Below are 19,985 nucleotides of genomic sequence, written 5' to 3'. Positions count from 1 at the left end.
TTAAGGTGTGAGGAAGCAGAATATTTGCCAAGGTTATTAGGGACAATCTGATTACTGAGTTAGCTTGAAAGGATCTGTTTGAAGCAGTCCCCTTAGATTCAAAACTATATAAAGAGGAAAGGTCCCACTTTTTAAAGTTGAAATCATTTGTATTGAGAATTTTTATAAAAACAGTTGTACAACAAACAGCTAAATATAAAGAGATCATATATACAGTGTGTTTTTTTCTAGAGAAAAAGGTGCCGGTACTCAAATGCCAGGCCACCCTTCAGGGGTGGGGTGATCACGGAGGGACCCACCCCATAATAGCCAGGCCCCCTGCAACCAGTCATAGAATCTATGACAAGACAGAATTGGTGTGTAGAGCCTGAGATCTTTCATTAAAACTTGGGGACCATGGGTCAATTATAGGAGATAATGGAAAAGGTGCCGGTACTCAGTGTATATATATATATACACAGAGCTTTTTTTGAGGGGGTACTTGGAGGGTACTGAGTTATATATATAAAACATCTTGTCATGGTACAATAATTATATAACCATAGATATGATACCATAATAAAGAGATAATTTGTGACAATGAGAAAGGAAATACAGAGAATACTCTAATTTGTGGCCAGTGATAGAACAATCCAATAACTTTGAGCACATACAGAAATTATATTGTAATAGAAATGAATGCTATAATCGGAGCAAATATGCAACGGAACAAAGTATAATGTATTATGTAAAATGAGTTTATCTTGTTGAGCAGACTGGATGGACCGTAAGGTCTTTATCTGCCGTCATGTACTATGTTACTATATTTATGAGCTAACATTAGAGCTGAAAAGCTTAATTGGCTCCCAGAAAGCAATCACAGCGATTTAATTTTTCAGCAATTTTACTCTCATATTTGTAAGTAAGACTGACAGTGTTCCACCAAAAGGAGAATGATACTTTGGTATTATCTCTCCATTCTGACAATATTGTTTTGATACCTATAGCCAATTCAATATCCAATAGCTTATTCTGAGTTTGGGATATAGAGAACTGAAAACAGAGAGACCTAAAAATAATAATTTGGAAATTTAGAGTAATATGAATATTTAATAGTATTGAAATTCTATCCCATACCTGATTCCATAATAATTATAAATTATTGTTTGTCAAAGTACCTTATGAAAGACTCCAGAGGAAATTGGAGAGTCATGGGATAGGAGGTAGATTAAAAATTGGTTAAAAGATAGAAACAGAGAGTAGGGTTAAATGGTCGGTATTCTCAATGGAGAAGGGTAGTTAGTGGGGTTCCCCAGGGGTCTGTGCTGGGACCGCTGCTTTTTAAAATATTTATAAATGACCTAGAGATGGGAGTAACTAGTGAGGTAATTAAATTTGCTGATGACACAAAGTTATTCAAAGTAGTTAAATCGCGGGAGGATTGTGAAAAATCACAAGAGGACCTTACGAGACTGGGCGTCTAAATGGCAGATGACATTTAATGTGAACAAGTGCAAAGTGATGCATGTGGGAAAGAGGAACCCGAATTATAGCTATGATTCCACATTAGGAGTCACCGACCAGGAAAGGAATCTAGGTGTCGTTGTTGATGATATGTTGAAATCCTCTGCTCAGTGTGCGGCAGCGGCTAAGAAAGCAAATAGAATGTTAGGTATTATTAGGAAAGGAATGGAAAGCAAAAACAAGGATGTTATAATGCCTTTGTATCGCTCCATGGTGCGACCACACCTCGAATATTGTGTTCAATTCTGGTCGCCGCATCTCAAAAAAGATAAAGTGGAATTAGAAAATGTCCAGAGAAGGGCGACGAAGATGATAAAGAGGATGGGACAACTTCCCTATGAAGAAAAGCTGAAGCGGCTAGGGCTCTCCAGCTTGGAGAAAAGACGGCTGAGGGGAGATATGATAGAGGTCTATAAAATAATGAGTGGAATGGAACGGGTAGATGTGAATCGCTTGTTTACTCTTTCCAAAAATACTAGGACTAGGGGGCATGCAATGAAGCTACAAAGTAGTAAATTTAAAACTAATCGGAGAAAATGTTTCTTCACTCAACGTGTAATTAAACTCTGGAATTCGTTGCCAGATAATGTAGTAAAAGCAGTTAGCTTAGTGGAGTTTAAAAAAAGGTTTGGATGGCTTCCTAAAGGAAAAAGTCTATAGACCATTGTTAAAGTGGACTTGGGGAAAATCCACTGCTTATTTCTAGGAAAGCAGCATAAAATGTATTGTACTGTTTTGGAATCTTGCCAGGTACTTGTGACCTGGATTGGCCACTGTTGGAAACGGGATGCTGGGCTTGATGGACCTTCGGTCTGTCCCAGTATGGCAACACTTAAGTACTTAGTACTTAGGACAAGAGAACAACATGTGATCTAGCGAACCTATCTGAGAATTACATGACCAACAAAGGTTAGATGAAGTACCCCCTAATCTGGTTAATCTTGTAGGTGTGCAAATCACTCTATGCATGAGAAAATAAAGGGATTGTAAAATTGGTGCCGATGCTAAAGGTCTGTTAATTGTTTACCAGAAATCAGACCATTGCTGATTTGATAAGGTAACTAACTAATAATTTATTGGGCCATAAATTTTGCAATGCAGAATTGTGTTGGTCAAAACTAGATAAGAGGAAAGAATAATAATTAGAGGTTGCGTCACCCTTTACCAACGCCTCATTGAAAATATTATAAATAGCTGGGGACTTATCTGAAAGATGTGAAAAACATAAAGTTGAGTTTAATGCTGACCTAAGCTGAAGACAGCGAAAAAATTGAGGGTTGATAAGGGAGAATTTAGAATGTAGATATGTGAATGATACCAAATGAGTGTCTTCCATAATATCCCTAAACGAGTGAATTCCTTGATTGCCAGATTGTAGGGGAGTTCTTAACCTTAAGGTTGGTATGTTCCCATATGGCGGTAAATTTGGATTGATATATAGAATATTTTTGAGTGGCATCTAATTTCTTAATAGCACTTAAATTGTCATTTAATATATTTATGTCAGAATTATCCAGTGCGTTTTTTTCTACTGAAAAAGGTGCCGGTACTCAAATGCCAGGGCCACCCTTTGGAATGGGGTGATCACTGAGGGACCCACCCTATAATAGCCAGGTCCCCTGCAACCAGTCACAGAATCTATGACAAGGCAGAATTGGTGTGTAGAGCCTGAGCTCTTTCATTAAAACTTGGGGACCGTGGGTCAATTTTAGCAGACAATGGAAAAGGTGTTGGTACTCAGTACCCCCAAGTACCCCCACAAAAAAGCCCTGGAATTATCAAAACTGAAAGAGGAAGTACTCATTCTTACTTTTAGGGGTAAAGTATATGAGATTCTTTGCTCATTCGACAGCCAATAAGGAGAATAATCATCTTAAGAATCAATCGTCCACCATGCAGCTGCTCTCAATAAAAAGACCTGGTTATATGATTCATAATCTGGGAATTTGATACCTCCTTTACCATCACTAGCTTTTAACTTTTTAAGGGCAATTCGTGGACTCTTATTTTGCCATAAGAATGTACTAAGTAATTTTTCAAAATTAGCAAAAACTGATTTTGGAAATTGGACTGGGAGAATACTTAACAAATAAAAATTAAGGAGTGACAGCATCATTTTAATAGTTGTTGCCCTACCCCACCATGAGAGAAACAGGGGAGACCACTTATGGAAACAAGCTCAGAAGAAAACATAGTAACATAGTAGATGACGGCAGAAAAAGACCTGCACGGTCCACCCAGTCTGCCCAACAAGATAAACTCACATGTGCCATTTTTTGTGTACACCTTACCTTGATTTGTACCTGTCTTTTTCAGGGCACAGACCGTGTAAGTCTGCCCAGCACTATCCCCGCCTCCCAACCACCAGCCCGCCTCCCACCACCAGCTCTGGCACAGACTGTATAAGTCTGCCCAGCACTATCTCCGCCACCCAACCACCAGCCCCGCCTCCCACCACCGGCTCTGGCACAGACCGTATAAGTCTGCCCAGCACTATCCCCGCCTCCCAACCACCAGCCCCGCCTCCCACCACCGGCTTTGGCAGAAAAGCCTGCCCTGCGCTGGTTCCTGATTAGCCAATCAGGAAACAGGAATCAAGATTACCAGAAATACAAGACACAACTAGGTATAGGCTGGCTATAGAAGACTCAAGAGCCACAATAGATCCTCCTGAAAAACTAATATCTCTTACCCCAAGAGTCCTAGGTTCAGTACTGGCTTGTTCCAGAAAGCTATTAACAGTGGGGGGAAAAAAGGTGAAATTTAAGGACACTGGAAAGAAATCTGTTACTGTGGGGTATATTCCTGATAGAAAGAAGGAAATTATTTCTTTGCCATTTCAAATGAGTTCATATCCATAATAAGGGATTCAGACTCTAGAGCAGTGGTTCTCAACCCAGTCCTCAGGACAGATAGAGGGGAATAATCGAACGTCGCCAGCGAAATAGGTCGCCGGCGATCTATTTTGGCAGCGGCGCAACAGCTGGCCAGGACTGTATTTTCAAAAAAGATGGCCGGCCATCTTTTTTTTCGATAATACGGTGTGGGCCGGCGAAATGCCTTGGATTTCGCCGGGTTTGAGATCGCCACTTTTGTTTTTCCGCGATAATGGAAAAAACTGCCGGCGATCTCAAACCCGGCGAAATCCAAGGCATTTGGCCATGGGAGGAGCCAGCATTTGTAGTGCAATGGTCCCCCCTCACATGCCAGGACACCAACCGTGCACCCTAGGGGGCACTTCAAACATCTTTTATAAACAACCAAATTAGCTTCCAGGTGCATAGCACCCTTCCCTTGTGTGCTGAGTCTCCCAAATCCCCCCAAAAACCCACTGCCCACAAGTGTGCAACATTACCCTAGCCCTAAGGGCTGAAGGGGGGCACCTACATGTGGGTACAGTGGGTTTTGGGAGGTTTGGGAGGGCTCAACATTACCCACCACAAGTGGAACAGGTAGGGGGGGATGGGCCTGGCTCTGCCTTTCTGCAGTCCACTGCAACCAACAACAACTGTTCCAGGGACCTGCATACTGCTGTCAGGGTGCTGGGTATGACATTTGAGGCTGGCATACAGGCTGGCAAAAAAGGTTTGTATTTTAATAATTTTAGTGTGGGAGGGGGTTGGCGACCACTGGGGGAGTAAGGGGAGGTCATCCCCCATTCCCTCCGGTGGTCATCTGGTCAGTTGGGGCACCTTTTTGAGGCTTGGTCGTGAAAATAAAAGGACCAAGTAAACCCGGCGAAATACTGCTTATCGCCGGGTTTTATTTTTCCATTATCCGTGAAAGCCGGCCATCTGGTAGCCACGCCCAAGCCTGCCCATGTCCCGCCTTCGCTTTGCCGCCAACACGCCCCTTTGAACTTTCGCCGGCGAGGTGAAGGGAAAGCGGTGAAGCTATCACAAATTTAGCTTTCGATTATACGCTTTTCCCCGCTTTTGCAAAATCGCCGGCCATATCCCGATTTGAGTCGGGAAATAGCCGGCGATTACTTTCGATTATAAACTGGATAGTCAGATTTTCAGGAGATCCACAATGAATATGCATGAGATTTATTTTTTGCTTACAATGAAGGTAGTACATGCAGATTTATCTCATATAGATTCATTGTGAATATCCTGAAAACCTGGTTGGGTGTTTCCTGAGGTCTGAGTTGAGAACCCCTGCTCTAGAGTAAGAGGGCTCAATGACTGAGACAGGCTATCAATTATTGATGGTTAAGAGCTCATTAACCACATCACACCCCCCTTCCCGAAGCATGTTACATCCCCCTCCCTGAAGGACATCACCCCCCCCCCCCCGGAGCATATCACATCCTTCCTCCCCAAAGTGCATCACACACCTCTCCCCAAAGAGCATCACCCCCCCCCCCCCTGAAGCACGTCACATCCCCCCTCCATGAAGTGCATCACCCCCCCCCCCCCACACACACACACACCCTTCCTACTAGCAGGGGTGCACGGAGCTGTCATGCGGCTGTTGACTCTGCCGGTCTCCTGCTCCAGAACAGGAAGTAGTGTCAGGGGGGACAGGGGAGCAAAAGAGCCGACAGCTCCGTGTACCCCCTTGCTGCCTGCACCTGGGGTGCCCCGCTCTTGGTACGCTACTGCAGACATACAGGCAGAGTAAGGGCATAGAGTGGAGGAGTGGCCTAGTGGTTAGGGTGGTGGACTTTGGTCCTGGGGAACTGAGGAACTGAGTTTGATTCCCAGTTCAGGCACAGGCAGCTCCTTGTGACTCTGGGCAAGTCACTTAACCCTCCATTGCCCCATGTAAGCCGCATTGAGCCTGCCATGAGTGGGAAAGTGTGGGGTACAAATGTAACAAAAATAAAATAGATACTATTGGAGATTCTACATGGAATGTTGCTATTCCACTAGCAACATTCCATGTAGAAGCCTGCCCGGCCACATTGGTGATCTGCAAGGGCCGACTTCTACATGGAAGAATAGCAACATTCCATGTAGAATCTCAAATAGTGGCCTAGTGGTTAGGGTGGTGGACTTTGGTCCTGGGGAACTGAGTTCGATTCCCACTTCAGGCACAGGCAGCTCCTTGTGACTCTGGGCAAGTCACTTAACCCTCCATTGCCCCATGTAAGTCGCATTGAGCCTGCCATGAGTGGGAAAGCGCGGGGTACAAATGTAACAAAAAGAAAATCATGGGCATGCTGCCAAACAACACATGTAACTTACAGAATACTATCATTGTACCAGGCCACGGACATGACATAAGCCCTGGTGCTGGAAAGCAGCTTTGTGCTGGTATTCAGTAACGGTTCTGGTGCACTCAGAAGACATTCTAGAACTGGCACTCTGTGCCCCATTGTGGCGCTTACTTTTTCATGCCAATTTAGAAAATGATCCCCCCCCCCCTTAGAACAGAATTGACATGGCCTTACATTACAGCGCAGTTGATAAGAATCTGTGCTCTGCATATCCTGAAAACCTGCCCTGCTCTTAAGAATGAATCTCTTCTCTGTTTTAACTGTGCCCCTACCAAAAATGAATTTACCTAATTTTCCTGTGCCAGCTTGTTCTTGGAACAGCTTAGCCTGAGAGCAGAGGCACAGATGGAAACACCCAATTACGTTCTGCCTTTTAGGCAGAGACTCGTACAAATCAAATCAAATCTTATAATCCACTAAAATCCCCTTTTCACGGTTCAGTGCAGTTTACGTTCTAAGTGGACTTGGCATAGACCGATTAGAGTATATAAAAGTACATCAGGAATAGTCTTGTAGAGGTCAAAGCTTACAACAGTAGTAATGGTTTGTTATATAACAGTTTTGGAAAGAGAAAAGATTAACCTGTTCCAGAAGCTGAAGTAGCTGTTATCTGACCTAAGAGTCTTCCATTGTTCGGGAACGGCACGAGTTCGCTCCTGTACATGTTCGTTCACAGCTCACCACTAAGCTACCCCTAGGCTGCTGAAAGCTAAACCCACACAGATCTGCTTCTTTTATGACAGATTCCTTGTGACGCTCCTTGGACAGCACCACATGCAGAAGAATGGGACAGGATGACCATGAAGGAGCTCTTGGACAAGATTTGTTGGACAACGTAAGGTGTCTGAATCGCACTGAAGGTCGTTCACGTATTAAATCAACCATTTATGGGAAAACTAGTAAAAAAAGGCCCGTTTCTGACACAAATGAAACGGGCGCTAGCAAGGTTTTCCTCGGAGTGTGAATGTTTGAGAGAGTGTGTGTGAGAGTGACTGTGTGAGAGAGAGAGAGTGAATGTGCGAGTGTGTGTGTGTGACAGAGAGAGAGAGAGTGAGACTGGGTGCGAGTGTGTCTGTGAGAGAGAGAGTGTGTGTGTGTGAGCATGAGAGTGTGTGCCAGGGCCCCCCCCCTCCCTCCCAGTTCCAGGGTCGTCGTCCCCCCCTCCCTCCCTCCCTCCCAGTTCCAGGGTCCCATGGAACTGGGAGGGTGGGGGGACGGAGAACGTTGGAGGCGTGACGTCAGCATGTGATTACAATCCCAGTGACACACATTGGAACGTTGGAGGAGAACGTTGGAGGAGAACGTTGGAGGAGTGATGTCAGCAGGTGGTTACGATCCCAGTGAGACACATTGGAATGTTGGAGGAGCAAATTATTATATTAGATTCTAGAACTGGGCCCCCTGAGGTAGCTGTGTTGATAATGGCATCTGTGCGTAAGTCAACATTAATGCATCTAAGGTTAGGTGCAAAGAGTTACACCAAGTCAATGGCAGGTATAAATGTTGGCATCTAAGATTTCTCTAAGTTTTGTGCGTAACTTGGAAACATGCCCATGCCCCTCCCATGCTGTGCCCACATGTGTGTCCCCTTGCAGGTACATGCTAATGCCTTGTTCACAGGGCCGCTGAGAGACAGAGCCGGGCCTGGGGCAGGGCTGCCATGGCCACCGCTGCCGCCCCCACCCACTCGAGACGCAGCTGCTGCCGCCCCTCACTCAGGCCGTCATTGCCCCCCCACCACCTACCTTCCTGCGTCATTGCATCTGCTCCTTCCCGGCCTCCAAGGGGGACCCGACACTGGGGTCTGTCCTCTCCTGCTCCTGTGAACACAATCGCACGGGTCCCAAAAGGAGCAGGAGAGAGACAGGCCCCCCTTGGAGGCCGGGCCCAGGGAATTTTGCCCCCCACCTCTTGGCAGTCCTGCTTGCTCATTATTTTTTAGGATAGCGCAGAGAGCACGTACTCGCCTTATAGTTAGGTCAGTGGTCTGAGAACCAGGTTCAATTCTCACTGCTGGTGCTTGTGACTCTGGGCAAGTGACTTAACCCTCCATTGTCCCAGGTACACATAAGTACCTGTATATAACATATAAACCGCTTTGAATGTAGTTGCAAAAACCACAGCAAGGCAGCATATCAAGTCTCATTTCCATTTCCCTATTTGAGATGCTACATGGAATCAGGGGCGTAGCTATGTGGGGCCACGGGGGCATGGGCCCCTGCAGATTTAGCTCTGGCCCCCCTGCTTTCCCCCCGCCCCCCACCGCCAACCCTCCCCCACCACATTCAACCCCCCTTCCGCCGCCGCCGTCAGGTACCTTTGCTGGCGGGGGTCCCCAACCCCTGCCAGCTGAAGTCCTCTTCAGCGCCGGTCTCCGGCGCATTGCTGATCTGGATTCTGTTTCTGTGAGTCCTGACGTCCTACATGTTCCTACATGCAGAGCGACAGGACTCACAGAAACAGAATCCAGATCAGCAACGCGCCGGAGACCGGCGCTGAAGAGGACTTCAGCCGGCGGGAGTTGGGGACCCCCACCAGCAAAGGTACCTGGTGGTGGTGGGGAAGGCTTGGTGGCAGCGGCGGGAGGGGGGGTCGAAAGGGATGGGGGAGGGGGCGTCAGCACCAGGGGGGGTTCAAAAGTGGCGGTAGGGGGTCGGCAGCACCAGGGGAGGCTAAAATCTGCCCCCTCACCTTGGGCTCTGGACCCCCCTCCCGCTGAAGTCTGGCTACACCCCTGCATGGAATGTTGCTACTATTTGAGATTCTGTTGCTACTATTGAGATTCTACCTGGAATGTTGCTAGTGGAGGAGTCGTCTAATGGTTAGTGCAGTGGACTTTGATTCTGGGGAACTGGATTCAATTCCCATTACAGCTCCTTGTGACCATGGGCAAGTCGCTTAACCCTCCATTGCCCCAGGTACAAAATAAGTACCTGAATATATGTAAACCACTTTGATTGTAACCGCAGAAAGGCAGTATAATGAATGAGGAACCCCTAGTACCATCACTTGGAAACAGGATACTGGGCTTGATGGACCTTCAGTCTGTCCCAGTATGGCAACACTTATGTACTTACAACATTCTGTTTGTTGAATGGAAGGTGGAAGACGCAGTGAGTCAACAGTTCTGTGCCATGGTTGTTCCATGTGCATTTCTGCTATCGAGCATGCTTTACAGACTTAAAACAGAGTTATATTCCTCTCTTTGAATTCAGCGATTGATCCAGTGGCAAATTGGTTGTTTAACCTGCAGATGAGTATTATCCAACAGACCTGTTTGAGAACGTTTTGGGTTTTTCTTTTTTTTTTTTAATCATCCTATATAATAAAAGGCACCTCCCACATTCTGAAGCTGACTGCATGGCTGAGGCATTCCTGCTCTCTGTATCCATCTCCTGAATTGACATCACGTACTTCCGGGTTCGTCATAAGCAGAAGTGACCAACCACACGAGGTTTCTCGGCTTCAGAATGTTGGAGGTGCATTCTATTAAATAGGATTGGTCAGTTCCTTGAAGCACAGCCAGAGCTCAGCGTCCTGCACAGTAACGCTCAGACACCAGAGAGAGAGGGGGGGGGGGGGGGGCTGACACCAGAGAGAGAGAGAGAGAGAGGGAGGGGTGGGTATCTCTGTCACACAGACACTCTCTCTCTCTGACACACTCTCTCTCTCTCACAGTCAATGTCTTTCTCTCTCTCACTCTCACACACTGTCTCTCACACTGTATCACATTCACTCTCTATGTGTCACACAGTCACTCACACACTCTCTTGGTCTCATACACTCAGTCTCACAGAGAATCTGTGTCTCACAAACACTCTCTGTCTTGCACACACTGTATCTGTGTGAAACACACTCTCTCTCTCTCTCACACTGTGTCTCACATTCACATTTGCACACACTCTCATTCTCACACACACACATACTCTCTCACACAGACACACTCGCACCCAGACTCACTCTCTCTCTCTCTCTCACACACACACTTGCTCATTCACTCTCTCACACACAGTCACTCTCACATACACTCTCTCAAACATACACACTCCGAAGAAAACCTTGCTAGCGCCCGTTTTATTTGTGTCAGAAACGGGCCTTTTTTACTAGTATATATATAATTTTTCATTTTGCAAGGGTCACTTGCAAACAGTAATACATAGATGACTGTACAATAATACAATATTAGAAGAAAACAATCTCAACTAGATAATGGATACATAAGTACATAAGTAATACCACACTGGGAAAAGACCAAGGTCCATCGAGCCCAGCATCCTGTCCACGACAGCGGCCAATCCAGGCCAAGGGCACCTGGCAAGCTTCCCAAACGTACAGACATTCTATACAATCAAGCCATTGTGACATCACTAATGAGGTTGGCTCTTATTGGTGGAATGAGCCACTATGACATCACAATAGGTTAAATCACTGCTCTATGTAATAAAAGTGAGCCAAGTAGAGGACATAAGTACATAAGTAATGCCACACTGGGAAAAGACCAAGGGTCCATCGAGCCCAGCATCCTGTCCACGACAGCGGCCAATCCAGGCCAAGGGCACCTGGCAAGCTTCCCAAACGTACAAACATTCTATACATTCCTGGAATTGTGGATTTTTCCCAAGTCCATTTAGTAGTGGTTTATGGACTTATATACAATCTTTCTTAGACCACAAAATAAATAGGGAGAGTGAAAGAAGACAAGGAGATCAATTAAACAACAGTAAACAAAGAAAACGTGTTATTGACCTGATTATCCCCAGTTATTATTTATCTAAATCACTAGTAAAAAAGGCCCGTTTCTGAGAGCAATGAAACGGGCGCTAGCAAGGTTTTCATCGTAGTGTGTATGTTTGAGAGTGAGTGTGTGTGAGAGAGAGAAAGAGTGAATGTGCGAGTGTGTGTGTGAGAGAGTGAGTGTGTGTTTGAGAATGAGAGTGTGCTGCAGGGGCCCCCCCTCCGTCTGTTGGCGTCCTTCCCGCTCCCCCCTGTGTTTCGTTTTCCCGTTTCCTTCTCCTCCCCCTCCCATGTGTCCTCCCCACAGCGCCTGAGGGTTGTGGCCCCTCCCACCCCCACCCCCCCCCACCGCTGTCTGGCTTTCAGGATCGTGGGCCTTCCGTCTGGGGCCTTTTTTCTGCATTGTAGTGTGTATGTTTGAGAGTAAGTGTGTGAGAGAGACAGAGTGAATGCGCGAGTGTGTGTGTGAGAGAGAATCCTAGCTTCAGGGAGTTCCCCCCCCCCTCCCTGGGCCTTTCAGGATGGTGGTCCCCCCTGTCTTCCCTCCCCTCCTTGCAGCTCCAGGGTTGCCCCCCCCCCCCCCGGGCCTTTCAGGATGGTGGTCCCTCTTTCTTCCGCCCTTTGTCCCTCTCCCCCCTGTCTTCCCTCCTCCCCTTCCTGGCCTCCCCGTTTCCCCCTCGCAGCTTCAGGGTCAAGTGCCCCCCCTCGCTCCGCCTTTCAGGGTGAAACTGTGACGGTGAAGCTGGTTTCCCTTCTTCACAGGTTCAGGGAAGCAGGCTGTCTCCGTCTGCTGAAGGTGGTTACGTTCCTCACACGTTCAGGGAGGCAGGCAGGCTGGCTGGCTCCGTGTGTGAGTCGGAGGTTGTGCGGGGCGATGGGAGTCCTGCGGATGCGGAAATTGGCCACCGAGGGGCAGGGGGAGATCGCGTGTCGGCGCTGCCCGCGTCCCCGCCTCCCTCCCTCCCTCCGCCGTTGTTCGGGCGATGTAGTCCTCCGGAGGTGGGAAATGGTCGCCGAGGGGCAGGGCCAGGGGGAGATGGCGTTTCACTGCGTGTGAATGCTCCGCCCTCGAGAGGGCGGGCCAGACACTCATTGGCAAACCGGATATCTCTGGTGCCTCAAGTTTCCGGCTTGAGGCTTCAGAACGTTGAAGGTGCCTTTTATATATATAGATTATTCCACATTGAACGTTTTGGGTTTTTTTCTCTGGACTTTTGTAAACACTGTATATGGCAGGGATTGTGTAGGCTTGGGCTGTGTCTATTATAGGGACAGAGTTTAGCATTTGAATAGTTATTTGATGTAAATGATGAATTTGCAAGAGATAGATTTTCATGCAATGAGGTGGTGTCCATGCAGATCTCTCTCATGTTTATTTATTAGGGATGTCCTGAAAACCTGGCCTGTTTGCGGCACTCAAGGCCTGAACTCCTGCATCCCTGCTCTATGTAATACACAGTAGGAAAAGGGAAGCAATCCAGGATTAAAAATTGGAAGACATCCAGGGCTTCATTTGTATCATGTAGTCATAGTAGATGACGACGGCAGATAAAGACCTGTATAGTCCATCCAACAAGATAAATTCGTTACTGTTTTAGAGTTGAAATCACAGCAAACAACAATGCTTAAAGACTTGGTTAATTTAAGGAGAAAATCATCTTCCAATGTGGTATATATCTTTCAGTGTAAAAAATGTAAGGAAGGATGCTATATTGGAGAAACAGGCCAGATGCTTAAGACAAGATTCAATTTACATAGACATCACTTGAACAATACTGGTGCCAGTAGGGCTCCCACGCCTGTTGGTCAACATTTTACAGGACCAGGACATTGTACCAGTGACTTCACAGTGAGAATCCTGAAAGGTAACTTTAAAACCATACAAGAACATAAGACCTTTGAAGTCAGAATGATTGAATATTTTAACACCCAACAGAAAGGACTTAACAAGGATCTGGGGTTCCTAGCCCATTATAAACCATAAAGCTGTATGTCTCTGTTGATCACCCCACCCCTCACCTATCCACACCCATCCTGTTAGAATATCAATGATATGCTTTGATGCCTCCTTCCATACCTCCTACCCACCCCCATCCTCCCACCCTGTCAGACTGTCATAGTAATGCTTGAATGTTTTCACTTATATACACTGTCAGCTAGCACATTTGCTTATTTCCGATCTGACGAAGAAGGGCAACCTTCGAAAGCTAATCAAGAAATGTATTAAGTTATGTCCAATAAAAAAGGTGTCATCTTATTTTCTTTTCCATGTTTTATTTTGTTTGATAACCTAAGGAGAAAATCAGAAATGTGGAAAATACTTCAAAATCTAATCTGCGTTTTATAAATTTTCCGCGACAACCACTTATCTCCCCTCGGGAGATACTAAAAAATTACCTCAGAGAAATTCTAGAGAGAGAAGATAAAGATATGCCGCCCTTTTCACAGGTTTTTTATATACCTGTGAAGGGTTTGGATCCTTTACAAAGGAATAATATTCAGAATGCGCAACCATTGGATGTTTCTGCCCTTCTTGAAATGTCGGATTCAGAACAGATAACACCAACTACTATGTTGGCCACAGTAGCGTTACCTTCGGACAAGATCTGGATCTTAAAGAAGTTTTTTCAGAATAAAGAAAAAAAACCTTTCGTGGTTTGCAAACTCCTGTTTTTCCAGATCTAGCGAGGGAAACGCAAAGGCGACGACAAAAGTTTTTACAGATGAGACAGGAGACACTTCAACTTGGCGCAACTTTTTACCTTAAATATCCTTGCAAATGTTTAATCTCCTATCAAGCCGTGAAATATGTTTATTTGATCCTGACCAATTGTCATCTTTTTTAACATCTAGAGAGCTCCTAGTTAAGTAAAGTCGAATAGAAACTCGTCTGCATCTCAAAATTTGATTTATAAAGTTTATTACCTGTTTTCTCCTATTTAGGAATCTTGGACTCCTGTTGTGGACTTTAAATGAAGCTATAATACTTAATTTGTGTTATGAATAAATAATATCTTTAGATTTAATTGTAATAGTGGATTTTTCTTTACAAGTTTATACTTGTTTACTATTTATAAAAACGATAAATAAAATAAAAAAAAAAAAAAAGATAAATTCGTTACATATGATCTTGACATATCCTGAAACAGAAAAAAAAGCAACACTGGGCCTTCAGGATAGAGATAACGGTCGTCCTTGAATCTGAAAATGACCCCGACACGGGCCATGTTTCGGCGTACAAACGCCTGCCTCAGGGGTCAGAATGGTTCTTATGTGTTTAATATGGAATAATGGAAATGAACCACGAAGTTAGGGCATATTGTCAACTACGTTTGTGATTGTCCGTTTAATCAACAGAACGCCGTCTGTGAAAAAAAACGCCAAATGACCGTTATCTAATAGGACAATCACAACGTACATAAGCATTGCCATACTGGGAAAGACCAAAGGTCCATGGAGCCCAGCATCCTGTTTCCAACAGTGGCCAATCCAGCTCACAAATACCCGGCAAGATCCCCAAAAATGTACAAAACATTTTCTACCCGCTTATCCCAGAAATAGTGGATTTTCCCTAAGTTCATTTAATAACGGTCTATGGACTTCCAACTTTTTTAAACTCCGCTAAGCTAACCGCCTTTACCACATTCTCTGGCAACGAATTCCAGAGTTTAATTACACGTTGAGTGAAGAAAAATTTTCTCTGATTCTTTTTAAATGTACCTCATTGTACCTTCATTGCATGCCCCTAGTCCTCGTATTCTTGGAAAGCTGTGAACAGACGCTTCACATCTACCCATTCAACTCCACTCATATTTTATAGACCCTCTATCATATCTCCTCTCAGCCGCCTTTTCTCCAAGCTGAAGAGCCCTAGCCGCTTTAGCCTTTCCTCATAGGAAGTCGTCCCATCCTCTTTATCATTTTCGTCGCCCTTCTCTGCACCTTTTCTAATTCCACTATATCTTTTTTGAGATGCGGCAACCAGAATTGAACACATATTCGAGGTGCCCTAACTTCGTGGCTCATTTCCATTTATTCCATATTAAACCACATAAGAACCATTCTGACCCCTGAGGCAGCATTTGTATGCCGAAACACGGCCCATGTCGGGTCATTTTTCAGATTAAAGGACGACCGTTATCTCTATCCTGAAGGCCCAGTGTTGCTTTTTTTTGTTTATGCTTGTATGCTGTTTTTTACCCTCTCTTCTGTGACTGTCTTGGCATATCCTGGCCATTTTTAGGGCATAGACCTTGGAGGCATGCCAGGGGCAATGGCAGGGTTTAAGTGACTTGCCCAAATCACAAGGGAGTTGTAGTGGGAATTGAACCCAGTTCCCTAGGATCAAAGTCTTACTGCACTGACCACTTAGGCTACTCCTCCACTCTGTAGGGTACGGTCTGTACTGGGCCCTGATACCCATATAACTCTCCTGGTATGTTAGAACAGTTATTTTATTGTGCCAACTTACCCAGCTAGTTAACCAGATACCAACATTGAATGTCAGAAGCACCCAGATGCTTCCAGCTATGGCCCCCCAGACTGTTCCAGCAACAATAAAGCTGAGGTAGTCAAAGATGGTTATCCAGCATCCTCCAAATCCAGATATGGCCCCGGTGAGGCTGGATATATGCCTCTGAAAATCTGGCCTTCACATTTCAGTTCCCCACTGCTCTATCCTAGCTCTCATTTCAGACTCAGGTCACACAAAATATTTGTGACATTATTACAATGGTAAAGTTGCCTACCAGACATGAATGTGTGACCAGTTTTGAGAAAGCTCCTCCCCCCCCTGACAAAATGAATGACATATGGGAATGCCAGGGCATGGCCTAACTTCTTCCTGGACCCTGGACAAACTGTTTGATCTCCCCTAGGCTGACTGTTTGTTTTTTAAATCTACATTTGTATCTGAATTTTGATCGAGGTTCGTGTTTTGCGGGATATAGGTGAGACCACTTGTTCAGTACCCCTATTTTATCATTCCCACCTTAGTAATTCCCTTATCTGTTATTTGTCCTGTTTGTCTGTCCTAATTAGATTGTAAGCTCTGTCGAACAGGGACCGTCCCTTCATGTCCAGTGGCGCTATAGAAATGATAAGTAGTAGTAGTAGTAGTCTTTGGGATTCTGGAATCTTGCTACTCTTTGGGATTCTACACAGAAATTTCTATTCTTTGGGATTCCGGAACCTTGCTACTCTGGAATTCCGGAATCTTGCTACTCTTTGTCCTTATCCCTTATTTGTCCTGTTTGTCTGTCCTAATTAGATTGTAAGCTCTGTCGAGCAGGGACTGTCTCTTCATGTTTAGTGTACAGCACTGCGTATGTCTAGTAGTGCTATAGAAATGATAAGTACGGTAGCAGTAGTAGAAATAGTCTTTGGGATTCCGGAATCTTGCTACTCTTTGGGATTCCGGAATCTTGCTACTCTTTGACCTGTTGTCTTTCTTCATTAGATTGTAAATTCTGTCGAGCAGGGTCTGTCTCTTCATGTTCAAGTGTACAGCGCTGCTTATGCCTAGTAGCACTATAGAAATCATAAGTAGTAGTAGTCTTTGGGATTCCGGAATCTTGCTACTCTTTGTCCTTATCCCTTATTTGTCCTGTTTGTCTGTCCTAATTAAATTGTAAGCTCTGTCGAGCAGGGACTGGCTCTTCATGTTCAAGTGTACAGCGCTGCTTACGTCTAGTGGCGCTATAGAAATGATAAGTAGTAGTAGTAGTCTTTGGGATTCTGGAATCTTGCTACTCTTTGGGATTCCACACAGGAATTTGCTACTCTTTGTCCTTATCCCTTATTTGTCCTGTTTGTCCTAATTAGATTGTAAGCTCTGTCAAGCAGGGACTGTCTCTTCATGTTCAAGTGTACAGCGCTGCGTACATCTAATAGCGCTATAGAAATGATAAGTAGTAGTAGTAGTCTTTGGGATTCCAGAATCTTGCTACTCTTTGTCCTTATCCCTTGTTTGTCTGTCCTGATTAGATTGTAAGCTCTGTCGAGCAGGGACTGTCTCTTCATGTTCAAGTGTACAGCGCTGCGTACATCTAATAGCGCTATAGAAATGATAAGTAGTAGTAGTAGTCTTTGGGATTCTGGAATCTTGCTACTCTTTGGGATTCTACACAGAAATTTCTATTCTTTGGGATTCCGGAACCTTGCTACTCTGGAATTCCGGAATCTTGCTACTCTTTGTCCTTATCCCTTATTTGTCCTGTTTGTCTGTTCTGATTAGATTGTAAGCTCTGTCGAGCAGGGACTGTCTCTTCATGTTCAAGTGTACAGCGCTGCTTATGCCTAGTAGCACTATAGAAATCATAAGTAGTAGCAGTAATAGGACTTGTCCTCTAGCAACGCTGGCATTTTTATGTTGATTGAATTGCAAATGCCAGATGTTCCCTTCCTGCAGATGAAAGCTTTTCTCTATTGAAGAATATCTAATCAGAAGCTTGATAGATTACCCAGTGTTACTCTTGTCCTCTCATGCTCCCATTCATAATGGCTCATTTATAACTGATTTACTCGAAGGCAGTGAAGAAGCGTTGAAAGGCAGTAATAAATAGGCACAATATTGGTTGTTCAAGAGTGAAACCGCCATTAAAAAATGTCGATGTTATTAGCTAAAGCGAGCAACCATTCTGTGATTAGGAAGCCTTCACAATCCTTTATAACCAAGGATGGCAGAATTACAGCTGGCCTTCTTCGATCCTGTGCCCCTTTGCATAGCCGCCGAGGGGGGGGGGCAGGGGGGACAAAATTCCCCGGGCCTCCAAAGATGGCCCTGGGCTGCAGTCCCACCCGCCCTCCGTCATCGACCGTCTGCCCCCTGCATTGAAATCGCAGTCTTACCTCCGTGAAAGCAGCGCTGCAGGCAGCAGAACGCCTCCCTTCGGCTCTCCTTCCCTCCCTGTGTCCCCCTTGCCTGACGTAACTTCCGAGGGCGGGACACAAGGAGGGAAGGAGGGCCGAAGGGAGGCGTTCTGCTGCCTGCAGCGCTGCTTTCACGGAGATGAGACTGCGATTTCAATGCAGGGGGCCCGGCCTGGTGGCGGACGGAAGGGGGGAGCGGTGGCGGCAACCTCGGGGGGGAGGGGAGCAGTGGCTGCGGCAATCTTGGGGGGGGAGCGGTGGCGACCTCAGGGGGGTGGAGGGGGGAGTGGTGGCGGCGACCTCGGGGGCGGGCGGCGAGGGCGGCAGGGGCGGGGCCCCCGGGGATGGCCTTGCCCCGGGTCCGGCCCTGCCCCGGGCCCCGACCCAGTCTCTTAGCAGCCCTGCCCCTTTGTTGGCCTTCTATACAGAGAGTGAGAGATTAAAGTAATCTTGCTATAGAGTAGAAGGGGTTTTGGAGGCTGAAGAACTGTCCAAGATGGTGATTATTGCTTGGACAAGGCAGTGGCATAGCTACAGGGGGCCACAGGGGCCTGGGCTCCCCTCAAATTGGCTCTGGAGCCCCCGCTTTGGCTGGCGGGGGTCCCCAGCCCCCTCTCGCTAAAATGTTTGTCCCACGCTGGTCTCACATTCCCTGGCACCCTGCCCTGTTTTCAGTCGCTGTGCACGCTTGTTTAATGAAACTGAGCATGTTCGCACATTCGGAGCAACAAATAAAGCTACTCCTGCTAAGGGAAACTAAATTTAATCTAGAGAGGAAAAAGCAGAGATTTTCCTTTCTGGTTTAATGGACTTGGCTTTCAGCAGGCGTGTGGAACATGCAGCCCATGGGAAAGATCTGTGTGGCCAGCGTCATAGCATCTAATGTGCATTCTTAAATTTAACAATCTGGCTAATTATATAGTGCACATGTGGCTCCTAAGTAATTGTAATGGGGAGAATAGGGAGGGCAAATATTTTAGTGTGACCCATTGATGAATGCCATTTGGAACCCCAAAGAATATCAAGATTCTGGAATCCTAAAGAGTGACAAGATTCCATTCAGAACCTCAGAGTTCCAACATTCCATTTAGAACCCCAATGAATATCAAGATTCTGGAATCCTAAAGTGTGACAAGATTCCATTTAGAACCCCAATGAATATCAAGATTCTGGAATCCTAAAGAGTGACAAGATTCCATTCAGAATCTCAGAGTAGCAACATTCCATACTACAACTCCCAGGGCAAGCAGTTGCTTCCCATGTCTGTCTCAATAGCAGACTATGGACTTTTCCTCCAGGAATTTGTCCAAACCTTTTTTAAACCCAGATACGCTAACCGCTGTTACCACATCCTCCGGCAAAGAGTTCCAGAGCTTAACTGTTCGTTGAGTGAAAAAATGTTTCCTCCTATTTGTTGTAAAAGTATTTCCATGTAACTTCCTCGAGTGTCCCCTAGTCTTTGTACTTTCGGAACAAGTAAAAATTTGATTTACTTTTATAGACCTCAATCATATCTCCCTCATCCATCTCTTTTCCAAGCTGAAGAGCCCTAACCTCTTTAGCCTTTCCTCATACGAGAGGAGTTCCATCCCCTTTATCATTTGGTCGCTCTCCTTTGAACCTTTTCTAGTTCCGCTCTCTTACTCTCTCGTTT

At 45.7% G+C, this 19,985-nt stretch overlaps 1 protein-coding gene across 1 annotated transcript in view; it reads left to right on the top strand.

Moving 5' to 3' along the window:
• LOC115459113 (amine oxidase [flavin-containing] B-like) overlaps positions 1 to 7,562 on the top strand; it is a gene marked incomplete at its 3' end in the record, with an annotated part of 75,151 nt that extends 67,589 nt beyond the window's left edge. The window contains exon 5 of the mRNA XM_030188978.1: positions 7,471 to 7,562. Within this exon, the coding sequence (XP_030044838.1) occupies positions 7,471 to 7,562 (92 nt within the window). The remainder of the gene's footprint in view (positions 1 to 7,470) is intronic.
• Positions 7,563 to 19,985: the final 12,423 nt, after the last annotated feature.

Source organism: Microcaecilia unicolor, unplaced genomic scaffold (genome assembly GCF_901765095.1).
Source record: "Microcaecilia unicolor unplaced genomic scaffold, aMicUni1.1, whole genome shotgun sequence".
Classification (NCBI taxonomy): Eukaryota; Metazoa; Chordata; class Amphibia; order Gymnophiona; family Siphonopidae; genus Microcaecilia; species Microcaecilia unicolor.
This window is presented reverse-complemented; position numbering and strand designations above follow the sequence as displayed.